Genomic DNA, 17,908 nt, shown 5'->3' with positions numbered 1-17,908 from the left:
TTGTCTGGTAGCAGGTGATCAAAAAAACCCCAAAACAAACAAACAAAAAAAAAACACAGCAGTCCACACCCCCCAACTACTGTAACAGCAAGCCTGCATTATGTGTGCTAGCGTTTCAGAAAGTGGTTTTTAAATGGAAATGACTGGCAATTCTAGACCAGTCTAGCTCAGAAGTGTCTGAAAAACAACAGAGTCTGAAATCCCATGGAGCTCCTCATCTCTGGTCTCCAAAGCCAGTTGTATTTGTTAATGTTTCATTTTGCCAAGTAGATAAATGATAATAGAGAGTTGTATAACTCTGCCTCTCCCACAGAAAAAAAAAATAGCTGTTTTCAACTCTGTCTCTTGTGGAAGACCCCTGTGCCAGGATGTATGCATCTGTAAATACATGAGCATGTGCCCATTAAAAACAAAACAAAACAAATAACAAAAAAAAAAAACTACACCAAGTATCTTGTCAAAATGAGGAATGTTTAAAAATCCAGATTTCTACAGCAATGAGAACATCTATCCATTCAGAGGGCTGCAATATCCTCAAAACCTGTCTTGAAGTCTTTTTTTTAAATCTGTTTTAATAATATTATTGAGCCCTCCAGCTAATCCAAAACATCACAATGTAGTTTCAGTCATCAATGAGGACATAGCCTGGTGGAAACAAAAGAGAATCCTGACTCCTAAATACACAGCTCTCAAAAGACATTCTAGGGCTTTGATTTGGGGAGGGGAGGGGAAAAGGGAGGGGACAGGGGAGGGGAGAGGGGAGGAGAGGAGAGGAGAGGGGAGGGGAGGAGAAGGGAGAGGGGAGGAGAGGAGAGGAGAGGGGAGGGGAGGAGAGGAGAGAGGTGGGGAGGGGAGGGGAGGGGAAGAGAGGAGAGGAGAGAGGTGGGGAGGGGAGGGGAGGGGAAGAGAGGAGAGGAGAGGAGAGGAGAGGAGAGGAGAGGAGAGGAGAGGAGAGGAGAGGAGAGGGGAGGGGAGGGGAGGGGAGGGGAAGAGAGGAGAGGAGAGGAGAGGAGAGGAGAGGAGAGGAGAGGAGAGGAGAGGAGAGGAGAGGGGAGGGGAGGGGAGGGGAAGAGAGGAGAGGAGAGGAGAGGGGAGGGGAGGGGAGGGGAGGGGGAGGGGAGGGGAGGGGAGGAGAGGAGAGGAGAGGAAATACTGGGGAGGGGAGGGGAGGGGAGGAGAGAGTAGCTGTTCTCTTATTATTCCAATTTAATCAGCCATAACCTATCATGTTTGCTGGTTGTTTTTTAATCACGAGATTCTTATAAAGTCATCTCCATTTATAAGAATCTCCATTCTTATAAAGTCATCTCTTCTTTTGTCTGTGGGGCAAAAGAAGAGCTGCCACAGGAACTGGGAAGCTCCCGGGATGGCCAGAACGGAAGAAATTGGTCAAAAGTCCAGGTCCAGCTGAACAGGAAACAGAAATAACTCTGCTACATCATGACACATCAAAATTGGAGAGTCATGGCCCGTGTACAGGGTCAAGTACAAGATGCATTTGTCGCTACCTCGCCACCCCTTTGCAACTTTGGAAGTGGGTGATCTCCCACAACCTGGCCTTGAACAAGTACAGTTCCTAGTACAACATTTCCTAGCTGGCTCACAACCTACCATCCAGCATCTCAACTAACATGTTGTTATATTCATGTCTCAATTTCTAGCTACAATTTTGTCCTATCCGGAAGGTATTTCCTTAATTCTCCTGCAGTGCCTTTACTGAATGAGATCTCCTGGCAAGTCTCCTGCAGCTTTGAGGTAGCAATTTGGAAGGTGAAGCAACTGGATATTGTCCCTTTAAAATATCATTCAATTAGGTCTTTTGTAATACATACAACGTAACGAGATAGCCTTACCGATTCTAAAGAAATTGCCAGTGCATTTCATCAAAGGCACAATAATGAAAACATCGATTCAATCCTCACCACAAACATCTCCCTTTGATGCTGCAGTTACCTTAATACTAACACTTTTCATTTTCTCTAGAAGAAACCAGCTGCCTCAATGCATGTACATCACAGAAGGCTCCAGTCTGAAATAAGACATTTGTATATCAATCTCAACTCTCCTTGCCTCTTCATCCGCTGCTGCATAGCATCACTGTCCTTGACTCTAAACCAATAAATTATTCCAAAATAAAGAAAAACTCTTCTGCACCCTGGATGACTGAGGCTACATGTTTTTATGCCAGCTCTGCAAATGTTGCCAGGGGCATCATCTGCCTCCTCACACCATTTATTTAAAAGAATGGCAGGGTACCAGTTAGAAACTTTATGGGCCTGAAGAACATCCAGCCACTTTATGCAAAAGATGTCAACAAGAAAGAGTACCTAAGGAATAATACATCCAGAAATGTGCAGCGTGATTAGGAAAATCCATCAACACCCACTGCCACATTTCCAAATATTTTTACTAAGTGAAAAAGCAGCCACCAAGCCTGAAAGTATTTTGAACACATTATATCCACAAGAGTACTTCCTGAGCAATGGCCCAGATGTTCACAGCGCTATGGAGATGGAGTTAAAGGATATTCCTTCTAGATACACACAAGGCACACTGCATTTGGTTTATTAATCTTTTGGCATGAGAGGTCTAATCTAGTTTGTCTCTGTATAAATAAAAATATAGTTTCGGGTTTCTGAGCATCATCTAGATAAATTACTATTCAGCCTTTAACAAAGCCAAATAAATTATTATTTTTTCAATACAGCTTCGAAATTCCTAGCAACACTAAGCATCTAAACTCACAGACTACCTGACATTTGGCTAAGTCTTTCATACAATATCCACTTGATGCCATGAAAGAAATGTATTTGCAGTGGCTTTTGCTCTGCAAATGTCATATGGGTGTCCTTAGGGGATTGCATTAAGCACCTGGAACCCACCATGAGGCTCCATTAATGAGACATATAAAGGTTATGTTGAAATTATTGTTTAAAGGTGCTGACATCTCTCTCTCCCTCTCTCACACACACACACTCATATTTACAATCCCATATTTAAATATATACAGAGAAGCAACTGTTTCAGGATTTAAGAGAGAACAGAAAGTTAAGGTTAATCTGTAGATATCTCTCCGCTAGACAGTGCTGATAATTATCTATTTTCTTTCACTGATTGATTTCACAACATTATTACATAACAGTTTGTCATCAAGCATTGTACCTAGGTTCTGTACTAAGGCAATACAAAGAAGCATAGTCTAAAGTCTCTTAAGTGTAAGTTGATCAGTTACAGCGGGCTCATTACCATAGCATTTATGCATTCATCCACTAATTTGTTCACCTCACAAAAATTACTGAGCACTTATTAAGTACCAGGCACTGTGTCAGCACTGGTGTTAAATCGGAGAGTAAAACCAAACCTGGCCCTGCCCTCCTGGAGCTTATAGTCTAGTGAGGAATATAGATAATCCTAATATCACATAAATCAATGTAAAATTTCAACAGTGACAGGCATTCTGAAGGGGGGTATACAGCATTATGGGAAACAACACCAAGGAGCATTTAACTTTGTCAGGGAGTTTAGGGAAGAGGTCCTGAGAAAGTGATGCTAGAACTGAGATCTGACAGTGACAAAGTTGATTTCGGGGAAAAAGATTCCAGGCCCAGGAAATGGAGCCAGGGAAACAGCTGGGGTGACAAACTGAAAGAAAGCCATTCAAGGGAAAGTGATAATCTTGAGTCAAGACGGAGGAGGGACCAGCTAAGGAAATCTTAACAGATCCTACAAAGGACTTCGGTCTTTATTCTGTGAACAATGAGAAAATGATGAAATCCTAAGATCTACATTTGGAAAATAGGTTGTTCAGGTTATAGTGTAAACACACTGGAAGAGGCTCTGGTCACAGCTCAAACGACAGATATAACCCATGTTTGAGTGGTGGTGGTAATCGAAGGGTCCATGGAATTAAGAGATAGAGATAAGAATGACAGATTACAGACACCAGGTTTGCAACAAGGAAGTATGAAGGATAACTCCCAGGTTTCTACCTTTTGCCAACAAATGGATACAATCAGGGAACACTGGAAGAGAACCAGCTATGTTGGAGGGAGAGCAAAGTTCATTTTTGGAATATGTTGAATCAAGAGGCATCCGAGACACATGAGAGTCAAGGTCAAGTACACAGATGGGTAAATGGATCTTGAGCTCGAAGAGGAGGATTTATCGAGTCATTATATCTTGAAGGTACTTATAGAAAACAACAAAATGGACATGTTTGGGACTTCCCTTCCTTTGCTAAACTACAAGCAATGGTATATTCAAATTTTACCAAATCAACACCACATGGTATGCTGGAATATGCCCTAGACTTGGAATCTGACAATACGCATTTGAGCTCCGGCTCTTCCAATGACTAGCTCGGCAGGCTTGAACAAACACCTCAGCCCTTCTGCACCTTTGTTTACTATAGTCACCAGCAAATTATTATGAATACACATTCCCTACTTACTTCACAGGGTTGTTTTAAAGGTCAAATGAGTAAAATTATAGAGAAAATCATCTTCAGCCTATGAAATGATAAACAGCACTGCCAATACGTGAAATGCACCTGCCTGCATATTTTGATACTGAAGAGTAGAAAAGAAAGTTCGTTGCTGCAGACAAAATCAACCCAGATGGATGATGAAATGTCATTGAATCCCTTCCAAAATTGGGACTGAGTAAACAAGCGTTTTTCCCCAGGTGGTACCTGGGTGACAAGATGCAAATAAAAACAGTGTTTGTTCACCTTTTGATCCAGACTGTAGGCCAGCACCCAGTCTTCCTGCTTGGGATGGAAGAGCAGACTCTGGATGTAGAAGGTGAGCCGGTACTTCTGATAGGTGGCCCCCTCATCTGAGCTGATCAGTAAGCTGCTCTCCATTTCAGGATCACTAAGAAGCATGATCTAAAGGAGAGGGGAGAAAATATTGACAGAGTTAGCATAAGAGAACTACTACAAGAAATTAAAGCATAAATATAAAGTCATCTGTACTTGCATATCACAGCACAGGAAGGGGCACGTGGGTCTCTCTATGAAATATTGGCATTTCCCCCCTGATTTAGTCCTTCATTGCTGAAGGGAGCTGGAATATTGTGCATGGTTAGGTCTGCATACAAATGAGGCTTTGTTTCGTGATGTCCATCTTATAAGTACTTTCATTTTTGATGTCCAGCCTTTAAGTAGTGGGAGCATATTCTTATGGTCCTCTGTCCCCTGACCTTGAGACTGTCACAAATTTCTCTTCCTCCCTCTCCCTCCCTCAATTCCTGTCGCTCTTCATCACACTATTGTTCTTACTGCCCTTTAATCATGAAAAGGATCCCCTTATTATCCCACTGTTTGTTTTGTTCTTTCTGAATGAATTGTTTCAGTGATTTAATTGACTTAAGTGGTCTCAATGATCCCTTTGTTTTCGAGATTTTCCAAAGCACCTATCCCCAAAGGCCCCTGGGGCAAAGACTGCTGCTCAGGAAAGTGTGTCTTCCCCAAGCTAGATGGACAGAATGGTATAGACTAAAAACACTTTGGCATCAGAAGGAGCAGATTCAAACTCAACACTTCTCTGTTCACAATGGGTCACTTGGAAACCTACTTAACTCTAGAGGCCTCAGTTGCCACAACAATAATTGAGTATCACAAGAAGCCAAAATGGCCTTGAACACACAGTCTTGACAAGGGATAGCTATAATTATTATTTATCTTCCAGTATGTATGTAAAAGCTCCCTCCAATCAGTGCACTTTGACTTCTACTTACAGTACCTCAGTGACATTGGCTTCACTGCACGTGTGACTGACTTTCCAGTATTTAATCCAACAGACATTTAGATACTCAGACCTTTCCCATCATGGAACTCCTAACAGTCTTTGATACCACGGCAATTCCATCCTCCCTGAAGTGTTCTCTTCCAGGGCTTCCATAACATCACACTCATCTAGCCTTCCTTTTCATCTCTTTTGAGTACTCAACTTTCTCTGATCTCTATAATATGACCACTCCTTGGGGCGCCTGGGTGGCTTAGTTGGTTGAGCCTCTGACTTTGGCTCAGCTCATGATCTCACAGTTCATGTGTTCGAGCCCCTCATTGGGCTCTGTTGCTGACAGCTCAGAGCCTGGAGCCTGCTTCGGATTCTGTCTCCCTCTCTCTCTCTTCTTCTCCCCCGCTCACACTCCCTTTCTCTCTGTCAGAAATGAATAAACATTAAAAAAAAATTATAATATGACCACTCCTCAACCCTCAGTTGAGGGTTTTTATTCAACACACCGTTCCTCAGGGACTTCTTCCAAGCTTTTTTTTTGTATTATTATTATTGCTATCTTTCTGGGGACAACTCATAAATTAAATCTCAACCTGAGGTCTCCTCTCGTCTCAGCCTCAGCTTCCTGGCAGATTGTTCTATCTGAAGGTCCACAAACACCTCAAATTCAACATTCCTCACACTGTACCTCCTCCCAGCTCTACCCATCTTCCACTGTGTCCTGACTCAGTTACTGTTTCTACCAATGATTCAGTATAAAGCCAAAACCCAAGATTCAGCCTTGACTCTGCTTTTCTACTTACCTCCTAACATTAACTTGTGTTTGAGCCCTGTATATTTTACCTACTAATTAACTCTAAAATCAGATCTAGTTTCTCTCTCTCTCTCTTTGCCCTTTATAACTGCCTTAGCCCAAAATGTGATAATTTCTGCACTGCATCACTGTAAGACCTTCTAGACAACCTCACTGATGTCACATAGCCCTTTCCACCCCCCCCCAGCAATCTACTTTGTACACTGTGACCCCAATAATTGTACTATATAAAACTTATTTGATTCTGACATTCCCCTACTTAAAACCATTCGATGAACTTATCACTGATCTTCCCATATATCCTAAAATCTTTAAAATAGCCTGACAAACTCTCCCCTGCTCATGTCTCTGGCTTCAGCAGCAGCAGCATAGCCCTTTTGACCTTTATTATCCAGCTACGCCTAGCTTCTTTGAGTTCCTAATGTTTGCTGAGTGACTGAATGAGCAAACGAGTTTATTTCCTCTTACAGATTTTCCTGCCTTTGGCTATAGTTCCACCAGTTGTTAGGGCTACTTCTTACCACGGTCTGAACCACAGGGCCCAGAGTACAAAATAAAGCCAAAACCCGTACCCATACCTCATCAAATAAAACTATTAATGGCAGGATTTTTTAAATGCTACTTATAGTACATATCACTATTACAAAGTAAGCTTTAAAATAGATTTAATCCCTTCAGCTGCTAAGATTCATAGTCCTTTTCCTCTTTTATTCCTTTACAGCTTCCAAGACAAGCTTACTTTCTTTTCCCCAAATATTTGCTTTGGCTTCATTGAAATAAGTTATTACTAGTTATCAGCAAATTTTTAGGGAATGGATGCTGTATAATATTTTTTCCATTCCTATAAGAATAATCCAGGGGAAATGATCTGAGATGGGTTTTTCATAGACAGAAGAGAGTCTCTGCCCTTGGGGCTATGAAGGGGGAGGGGCAACTGAGAAAAGCACCCCTCCGCTGCCCTTGAGGAAACCTCAGAGGACATATCTATCCTCCTCACAAAGTCTAAGAGGACAAACACTGAGGAAGAATGAGGCTTTCATCGCAGCCCTGCCCTGCTCCCACCATGTGCTGACAGGCTACATAACAGGCAATGAAATCATTTTTCCCCTGGTGCAGAGAAATTAAACTGCTTATTTTATGCAGGTATAAAGAAGCTTCATGCCTATGATTTTAATTAGAAGATAAGACCAACATCATAAATGGACTTCATTTTATATACCATGAGTTACTATGTACTGAATAATGGTTACCATCAAATATCTAGTGCAATGTATTCTCTTCCCCTAGCAGTTTCCTTCTGGGCACATGTGCGCGCGCACACACACACACACACACACACACACACACAAACACACATCCACACACAAATGCTGCATATATGTGCACACATACCTGTTCACACATACATCAATGCTACATATGTATGGGCACACACACACACACATGCACACACACATCAACCCACACACAAATGCTGCATGTATGTGTACACATACATACTCACACATACATCAATGCTGCACATATAGGTGCACACACATGTACACATACACACACATTAATCCATAAACACTGCATATATATGTACACATACACCCTCACACATACATTGATGCTGCATATATGGATGCACACACATCCACTAATGAATTCATATATAAGGCATATTGACACTGTGTGGTGGTCTTAGAGAGCTTTTACTGGCAGGCGTACATTTTTATTGCAACCTTTCTCTGACATTCTCATCAGAATCCCTTTCATATACTTTGATATCACTGCCAGTGTCTGTATTCAGTGCTAGCCTCTGAGAAGAATGAGATGAAGGGAAACAGCCCTGTATGTTCTGGATTTCAAGTCTGCACTGGCCACACTACCAGATACTTTATCAAAATCTCCCACAAATCAAGTGACAAAAGTATCATCAGTTGCATTGATAAGGAAACAGAGGCTCAGAGGAGGAAAGCAACTTTCCCACTGCCTCCTCTGATCGGCTCAAATGCCACCACCTGCACCCAATACTAACACGTTCCTGGACCTTGAAACCACAGCAAGTTAGTATCTTTATCAGCAGAAGAGCAGAAGTCAGAGGAGCAAGTCTTCATTCATCCTTTTCTTAAGCATCTCTACGAAAGTCACCAAAACAAACAAACAAACAATGTAGCTTCAAGAAAGCCCTTTTCTTCCTGTGACTCATATCCACCTCTGGCCAAGAAGCCAAGAAGAATTAAATGAGTAGAAATACAAAGAGGAAATATATGTCAGTGCTGAGGAGGCAGAGGAGGAGGAGGAGAAGAAAAACAAGAGAAAGAGGAAGAGGAAGAGGAAGAGGAAGAAGAAGAAGAAAAAGGAGGCCATAATAGTAACATAAATATAATGTGAGAGCAAATACCTCGCCAGAAGTTGTCTCAAGGTAAAATATGGGTATTGTATATTAATATATGACATATGTAAAGAAAATCATCCCATATCCACCCAAATTTTGACTGCTAAGCAAGGATTTCAAATGCAAATGCATAAGAGGGCAAAATCAGGTAAAATAAGTGAGTGAAGCAAAAAAAGCAAGACAAGGAGTGGTGAGGAATGTGCCAACTTGGAAGGTGCAGACCTTTTCTTAAAATATTTAGAGTTAGAGTTTTAAAAAAATGTACCCAAATTAAATATGTCTGCAGTCTGAATTTCTGAACTAGGCATGTGATTCTTGGCCAAGTTACAATACTACTGAAATCAAGAAATGTAAAACCCTTGCCCCTTAATTTTTAATTACAGGTATCGAGGTATAAAAATCAATGTCTGTGAGCTCTGCATTTGTGAGATTTTGACAATATGAGCAGAGAAGAGCTTCCCTTGGAGATTTTTGCTTTGCTTTATTTTGCTTTTGCTTCCTTTTTGCTTTGATTTTTTATCCAGCTGTCCTAACATAAGATCTGCAGTGGGTGTATGTGTGTACTGGAAGGGGAAAAGGGTATTTCAACTATGGTTTAGCAGAGTTATTAATAGTATAGGCTCTGGGGACAGGTGGTTTGAGTTCAGATTCTCATTCTACTACTTTGCATGTAAACATGAGGATATTACTCAATTTTTCCAAGTCTTTACCTCATCTGTTAACAGGAGATAGGGGCGCCTATGCAGCTCAGTCAGTTAAGCATCAGACTCTTGATTTTAGCTCATGATTTCACGGTTGTGGGATCGAGTCCCACTTTGGGCTCCACGCTCGGTGTGGAGCCTACTTGAGATTCTCTCTTGCTGCTCTAAATAAATACATTGCTCTCTAAATAAATAAATAAATAAATAAATAAATAAATAAATAAATTCGTAAAATAAAAGGAGATAATAATCATATCTAACTCACAATGCTGTTGAGAGGATTACATGAGATAATGATTCCAAGAGCTTAGCACAGGCCCATAACTGCTAAATAAACATTGACCTTCATCTTTAAATCACCCAGGGTAAGAGCACAACTTAAGTCAGAAGCGATGCCAAGCAGGTTGGAGACAAATTGAAGCAATTTGGGGATTATGTGCCTCCCTCTTGGCTCCCATGATTCCTGAGCTTTGTGGATGAAGATGAAACAGATAGGTGGTAGGGAGAGAGGGGAGTTGCTGTTCGGTGAAAAGAGTTTCAGATGTGCAAGATGATAAAGTTCTAAAAAGCTGCTGTACAACATCCGTGCTTACAGTTAATAACAGTGTATTGTACAATTTGAAGAGTTTGATAAGAGAGCAGATTTCACGTTAGGTGTATTTTTTTTTTTAACCACAATTAGGAATACCATGAAAGGGTAAAAGAGAAAAAAAAAAAAAACAACTACATTTTACATGTGCTTTACACTGCTGGTAATATTTTAAGAAAAACACTTTATTAGCAAATATCAACACTGCCAAAATGAACACCAATCAGTAGGTAATTGGGAATTTGCTAAATTTGTTTGTGGCTTTGAATGAATGACCACTCTCCTCTCTTCAGTGCAAAGCTCCAGCACATGAAAGATTAAACACATCACTGCCTTAGGGGTGAAAACCTCATATAACTGGTCTCTATGGATCTGGCTGTTTACTGTATGTGAATTGTCTGTATCTCAGATTAGAAATGGACAAGGTTTAGAGCTCACCAACATTTAGAATTTTTTTTTTTAGTTTGTAATGTTTTTTGCAGGAAATTCCCCAGGAATTTGAGTAACAGCACCCCTAATTTTAATGGGGTTTTGCAAATCACAAAGGACATGGGTGAAGGTCAGGAATCAGGTGGGGGCTGTGCTTAGTCTTATGCTTTCACAAGCCTGTCAAGTTTATTTATGCCTAAACCAGTCAAAATTAGTATTGAAGAGGTCATAATCCTCCCCACAACTCTTTCCAGAATGCACCTTTTCCTGTTGTTTGGCAAGTCTTACAATATCACCAATGAATATGTCATTTCATTCAGTTGGATCCTCTCTGGTCTGTGTGCCATCTATAAAATGGGTGAAAGCTAAAGGTTTCTCAGTTTCTCGCTCTGCCAGAGAACCCAGGAGTGCAAAGGAACATATTGTTGGTCAATGCTTTGAACATGGTCTCAGAAGACAAGTAGATTCTCCTCTGAATGGAAAAGGAGAAATGCTATAATTTACTATATAATTGAGTCTTAATGGGAGATACTGAGCACAGTTAGTGTTCAATAACAATAGTATCAATACAAGCTCACAAAGAATATAAGAAAGATGTTCTTTAAGCTGACCCCTAAACCACTGACGTAATTCATATATTGTTGAGTATTGACTTATACACAAATAGAGCCTGTTATAGATAAGGCTTTTAATCATGATATAATGATATACCAGCATTCCCCTCCACTGCCATCCATCTACCCATCTCTCTGTCTTTCTGTCTATCCATCCATCCATCCATCCAGCACCTCCTCTTGTATCAGTGGCTCTCAATGGGGGCAGGGTGGGGGACATGATGCCCCCATGGACATTTACCAATGTATAAAGACACTGTAATTACCACAATTGGGGGCAGCAGAGGGAGTTACTGGCATCTAGTGATTAAGGCCAGAGGTGTTGCTAAACACATCACAATGTACAGGACAGCATCCTACAACAAATAATTATCCAACATAAAATGTCAACAGTACTGTTGAGAAACCTTAATCATAATATATGCATAATGTATCTAGACATATATATACATATAAATCCTATACTGAAAAAAATATAAACTACATACACATTTTACAGATGCACATCAATGCATATTTATGCATATACATGTCTCTTTCACCTATTACCATTTATGCATGCCATTCACTTTGCCAAGATTAGACTCCCCATCTTTCTACCCAACCCATTGTATTAAGCATATTTCTACTTGTCCTTCAGAATTTAACATAAGCACCACCAATAAAGCAACAGCCATCGAGGCCAATCAGGGAGGAAAAAGCACAAAAACAACTCAACTACATAAAACAAACAACTGGATTAAAAAAATGGGCAAAGTACTTGAATAGACATTCCCCCCAAATATGTATATGTATGTATGAATATATATATGTGTGTGTGTGTGTGTGTGTGTGTGTATAATTGGCCAAAAAGTACATGAAAAGATGCTGACCATAACTAATCATTAGGGAAATGCAAATAAAAACCACAAATGAGATACCACACCTCACACCCACTGGGATAGCTATGATCAAAAAAGACGGAAAATAAAACTAGAAAATAACAGGTGTTGGTGAGGATGTGGAGAAAATGGAACCCTTGCACACTGTGGGCATGTGGGAATGTAAAATGGTACAGCCGCCATGATAAACAGTATGGTGGTTCTTCATAAAATTAAAAGTGGAGTTTCAGATGAACTAGCATTTTCACCTCTGGATATATACCCAAAAGGACTGAAGCAAGGTCTCAAAGAGATGCTTGTACACCCATGTTCATAAAAGCATTATTCACAACAGCCTAAAGCTGGGAGCAACCCAAATGTCCATTGATGGAGGAATGGATAAACAGAACGTGGCATATACACACAATCAAATATTATCCAGTCATAAGAAGGAAAGCAGTTCTGACATACACTACATCATTATGAAACACAAGGATGTTACGTGAAGTGAAATAAGCCAGTCACAAATAGACAAATACTATATGATTCCACTTACATGTGGTATCTAGAGTAGTCAAATTCACGGAGACTGGGAGTACAATGATGGCTGCCAGGAGCTGGGGGAAATGGAGAATGAGGAGTTGCTTAATGAGTAGAGACTTTTAGTTTTGCAAGATGAAAGGAGTCTGGACACTGGCTGCACAACAATGTGAATGCATTTAACACCACTGAACTGTACCCTTAAAAATGGTTTAAGATGGTAAATTTTATGTTATGTGCCTCTTACCACATTAAAAAAAAAAACCAACACAGAAGTAAAGATATACAGGGGTACTTTGGTGGCTCAGTCAGTTAAGTGTCTGACTCTTGATTTTGGCTCCGGTCATGATCTCACTCACAGTTCACAGATCTTGTGATTCTGAGACCAGCATCAGGCCCTGCACTGATAGCAGGGAGCCTGTTTGGGATTCTCCCTCTCTCTCTGCCCCTTCCCAGCTCATGCTCCCTCTGTCTCTCTCAAAATAAATAAATACACTTTAAAATAAATAAATAAATAAATAAATAAATAAATAAATAAATAAATAAATAAATAAAAATACAATACACAATTAGGCATGAAATGACATAGAACAATGTGCTGAGGAAAATTTAAAACCAATCAAACAAACACATAAACACTATTTACTGAGTCTTTATGCCAGGCTCAATTATAAAGACTGGAATTAGAGCAATAATCAAACCAAATGAGAATCCCTGCCCTCAGGGAGCATACATGCTAGGGGGAGAAGAATAGATAGTAAACAAACAAATAAGTAAAATCTGTAGTTTATCAGATGGTGACAAGTCCTTCAGAAAGGAGACAGAAAGTGCAGAGGAAGCGAGGCTGCACTTTTGGCAGAGGGTCAGGAAAGGCTCCCTGGGAAGGTGCCATTCGAAAAAGGCTGTAGGAGTTCAGTGAGCTAGCGAAGAGGGAAGGAGGCCCAGTGTTGGAAAGGGGGTCTGTGGGTGATAGAAGCACCCTGGCTTTACCGCAAGTGATCTGGAAAGCACTGGTGGGCTCGGAGCAAGGCACTGATAGGCCAGGGTTTATATTTTGATCTTTTCACTGTGGCTGCCATGCTGGTTGCATAGAGGATCCCAGGAGGTGGGGAACAGCAACATTATCAGAGTCCAGGTGGAGGCCACCGTAAAGACCCAGAGGGAGCGGCTGTTGGCCCCGGGCTAAGGCGAGCGCTGAGGTACTGAGATGTGGTCCATTTCCGGGTACAATTTTATTTTATTTTTCTAAATGTTTATTTATTTATTTAGGGAGAGAGAGAGAGAGAGAGCACGTGAGAGCAGGGGAGGGGCAAAGAGAAAGGGTGAGAGAGAATCCCAAGCAGGTTCCGCCCTGCCAGCGCAGAGCCTAACCCAGGACCTGATCTCACAAATAGTGAGATCATGACCCGAGCCCAAACCAAGAGCCAGATGCTTTAACCCACTGAGCCATCCAGGCGCCCCTGGGTATATTTTAAAGGAAAAGTCAAAAGGGTCCATTTACAGATGACATGCACAGTATAAGAGAAAGTGAGGAGAGCCATTAAAAAGTTTTCTACCTTAGGGGCACCTGGGTGGCTCAGTCAGTTAAGCGTCTGACTTCAGCCTGGTCACGATCTCACAGTTTATGGGTTCGAGCCCTACATCGCGCTCTGTGCTGACAGCTCAGAGCCTGGATCCCACTTTGGATGCTGTGTCTCCCTCTCTCTCTGCCCCCCCCCAACTTACACTCTGTTTGTCTCTCCCTCTCTCTCTCAAAAATAAACATTAAAAAAAAATTTTTTAAGTTTTCTACTTTCTGTGCATCTTGATGTTGCTTATCATAATCAAAAACTGGAAATAATTCAAATTGCCTGATAGGATTTTGGCCTGAAAAACTGGGAAAACAAAATCAGTGTTTATAAGATAGGAAAGCCTGTGGAAGGGCAGGCTTGGGGCCTTGGAAATAAAAAACATGACGGTAGAAAGGCTAAGTTTAAGACAGCTAATAGGCATCCAAAAAAGGTTAAGTAGACAAGTGGTAGACAAGGCTTATTTTCAGAGTGGGCTGGACTACAGACAAGAATTTAGGGGATATCACTGTTTGATACCATTTAAAGATGTGAAACTAGGGGTGCCTGGGTGGCTCAGTCAGTTAAGCGTCCGACTTCGGCTCAGGTCATGATCTCATGGTCCATGAGTTCAAGCCCCACATCAGGCTCTGTGCTGACAGCTCAGAACCTGGAGCCTGCTTTGGATTCTGTGCCTCCCTCTCTCTATGCCCCTCCCCTGCTCATTCTCTGTCTCTTTCTGTCTCAAAAATAAATAAAAACATTTAAAAATTTTTAAAAAATAGATGTGATCTGGAGGCAACAAGACAGTAAATATAAAACTGAACCCTCTGCCCTGCTTAAGGGTCAAAGAGAAAAGGGGGCACCAGAAAAGGAGTGTAAGATGGCAAGGAAAACCCAGAGAGTGCAGTGTCCTCAAAACCTTGAAACCAAGGTAAGAGAGTCCCAGAGAAAAGAATATTCAACAGTGACAAATGCAGCTGAGACTTAAGTAGGATGAGCACTGAGAATTGACCACTGAATCCGGCAACATAGAGGATATTGGTGACCATGGCAAAGGCAGTGGGGTGAAGGAGGCAGACACTCAGTGTTGAAGCAAGGATAAATTGGCAGGACCGTTCTGGAAACCAATGTGGCAATATGGAACCAGACTCATAAATATTCATAACTTTGATCCTGTCATTTCTCTTCTAGGAATCTGTCCAAAGAAACCATCAGGGACCCAATAAAAGGCTAATGCACCTATATGATCATCTTAGTGTTATTTATAATAATAAAAAATTGGAAACAACACAAATATCTGATAGAATGATTAAATAAAGTAGGCTAAACCCATTCAATGGAATATTATGCAGCCATTCAGTATGGATTCAAATAGTTTTATGACACGTGAAAAATAATCATATGCTCAAGCAGTATACACAAGAGCAGGCTGAAAACACATAAAGCATAATCTCAATTTTGTTAAAAATTGTTTATATCTCATGCCTATATTTATGCATAGATAAAACAACTTGAAGGAAAAACTCAGTACTTGTCAGTAAATACTATTATGTGGCAAGATCATGAGTAATTTTCTTTTTTTTTTCTTTACATGCTTCTATTTTCCCCATTATGCAATGAACTGACATTACCTTTATAATAAGGTTTTCCCCTCTCTCTCCATGCACACACATGCACACACACACTTTTTGTCGTTAGCCCTTTCAAGAATATCAACAGGATTATGCTACCCATCAGCTACCCTTAAAAAAACTGGGAAGATGGGTAATTATCTGTGTACACTGTGAAGCACTCCTCTGAGCACAGGGAAAGGATGCAGTGAAGGCAGGACAGCGAGAGGACCTCAATAGAGATAGCGGCAAGAGGACCTCCCAACTCAGGACTGGGATTCCTGACCTGCCCTCTGGAGCAGGACCCTCTGGTGCCCACCTACCCTCCATACTTTACCCAGCCCACCTTGCACTGCGTGATGGATCTCCCCAAGGCAGCTCTGAATACGGTGTTTCCTCCTGAGAAGAAACTCCCGTATCCTTTACATGTCATGGAAACCAAGCCTGGCACCTCAGACCCTTCACAGTTGGGTCCCCCTGTTGCTCTCAGGCGCGACCACTATGACACAATCAAGCATTCCCCAAAAAAGTGTTGTTCAAATCACTGTCTTACCCTAACACTCCTATCTTTGCTAATGCTATTCTCCAACCTGGAAAGTCCCAGCATCCTCCCTTCCCACACTTCCCTCCAAGGCCCATTTTAATTCCTTCCCTTCCCCGAAGCCTCCAGAATACTCCAACAGAATTATCTCTGCCTTCTACAAACTCCATTGGCAAATTAGTTATCACACTGAACTATGGTTTTATGTTTAAAATAGTTGAAAATTTCTAAGTAGCATTTTTGTATATTTACAAATATTAGTTATATTTTGTTTCACTTCTATTCATCTCCCATGACCACCCAGATGTTAAGCCTCAAAGGCAGAGAGCTTCACTCATATCACACTCTGGTTTTCTCTGCTGGGCTCAGTAAAGCACATGTTCAATAAACACCTGAAGCATGGCTGAGGGAAGCTCACACAAGGGTTTCTGAGTTGGTTCGGCCAACTACTCAGTCCACCGTATTAGTGGCTTACCAGTGCCCTAGCCAGAGAAGACCACACCGTCTGAATAAAAGTGGTCGGCAAAACTTTTCCCTGAAGCACTGCTGGTGGCCCAGGCAATACCAGCTCCAACTGCAATATCACCACTCAGTCCCTCTGCCAATCCAGTTCCTCTCTTGTGGAAATACAAAGTTAACAAATCAATAGCCATATTATATTTTTCAGTAAGATTCCATTTCCAGTATTTTAAAAAAGCAAGTCCACCCCTGAGAGAGAAGGAAATGGAAGTTTCATAATTACAAAAATAATGATAAAACTGAAGTCTACAGGATTTGAGTTAGAAGTAATTTTGATTACTTTTGTTGAATTTTTCTTTCTTTCTGTCTTTCTTTCTTTCTCTTTCCTTCCTTCCTTCCTTCCTTCCTTCCTTCCTTCCTTCTTTCCTTCCTTCCGTCCATCCATCTGTCCTTCCTTATTTGAGAGAGAGTGAGTGAGTGGAGGAAAGGGGCAGAGGGAAAGAGAGACAGGCTCCATGCTCAGCATGGAGCCTGACATGGGGTTTGATCCCATGACCCTGAGATCATTACCTGAGCCGAGATCAAGAGTGGATGCTCAACCAACAGAGCCACCCAGGAGCCCTTGTTGAATTATTTTTTTTAATTTTTTTAATGTTTATTTATTTTTGAGAGACAGAGACAGAGCATGAGTGGCAGAGGAGGACAGAAAGAGAGAGGGAGACACAGAACTCATAGCAGCCTCCAGGCTCTGTGCTGTCAGCACAGAGCCTGACGCAGGGCTCGAACCCACGAACTGTGAGACCATGACCTGAGCTGAAGTAGGACATTTAACCAACTGAGCCACCCAGGTGCCCCTGAATTATTTTTAATGTTTTGTTCTGGTTTGATATAGGGGCTTTGATTTGTTCATTTTTTCTTTGGCCACATTAGGGGCACTAAAGAAAGATGCAAACCCCACCGTGGACTCCCGACATCAGATCGAGTATGCTGTGACACGGGTTAGATGGGTATAAGGCATGGGATTTGGCATAACGTTGTCACAGGCATAGATAATAACCGGGTGCTTTGGGAAAGGTT

General features: G+C 41.3%; 1 protein-coding gene across 1 annotated transcript in view; it reads right to left on the bottom strand.

Moving 5' to 3' along the window:
* Positions 1–17,908, bottom strand: part of SORCS3 (sortilin related VPS10 domain containing receptor 3) — a 591,280-nt gene that overhangs the window by 273,756 nt on the left and 299,616 nt on the right. The window contains exon 4 of the mRNA XM_043597460.1: positions 4,730–4,888. Coding sequence (XP_043453395.1) covers positions 4,730–4,888 — 159 coding nt within the window. The remainder of the gene's footprint in view (positions 1–4,729; positions 4,889–17,908) is intronic.

Source organism: Prionailurus bengalensis, chromosome D2 (assembly GCF_016509475.1).
Source record: "Prionailurus bengalensis isolate Pbe53 chromosome D2, Fcat_Pben_1.1_paternal_pri, whole genome shotgun sequence".
In the NCBI taxonomy this organism is placed as follows: Eukaryota; Metazoa; Chordata; class Mammalia; order Carnivora; family Felidae; genus Prionailurus; species Prionailurus bengalensis.
The sequence above is the reverse complement of the archived record's forward strand: the minus strand, read 5'-3'. Positions and strand labels throughout refer to the sequence as shown.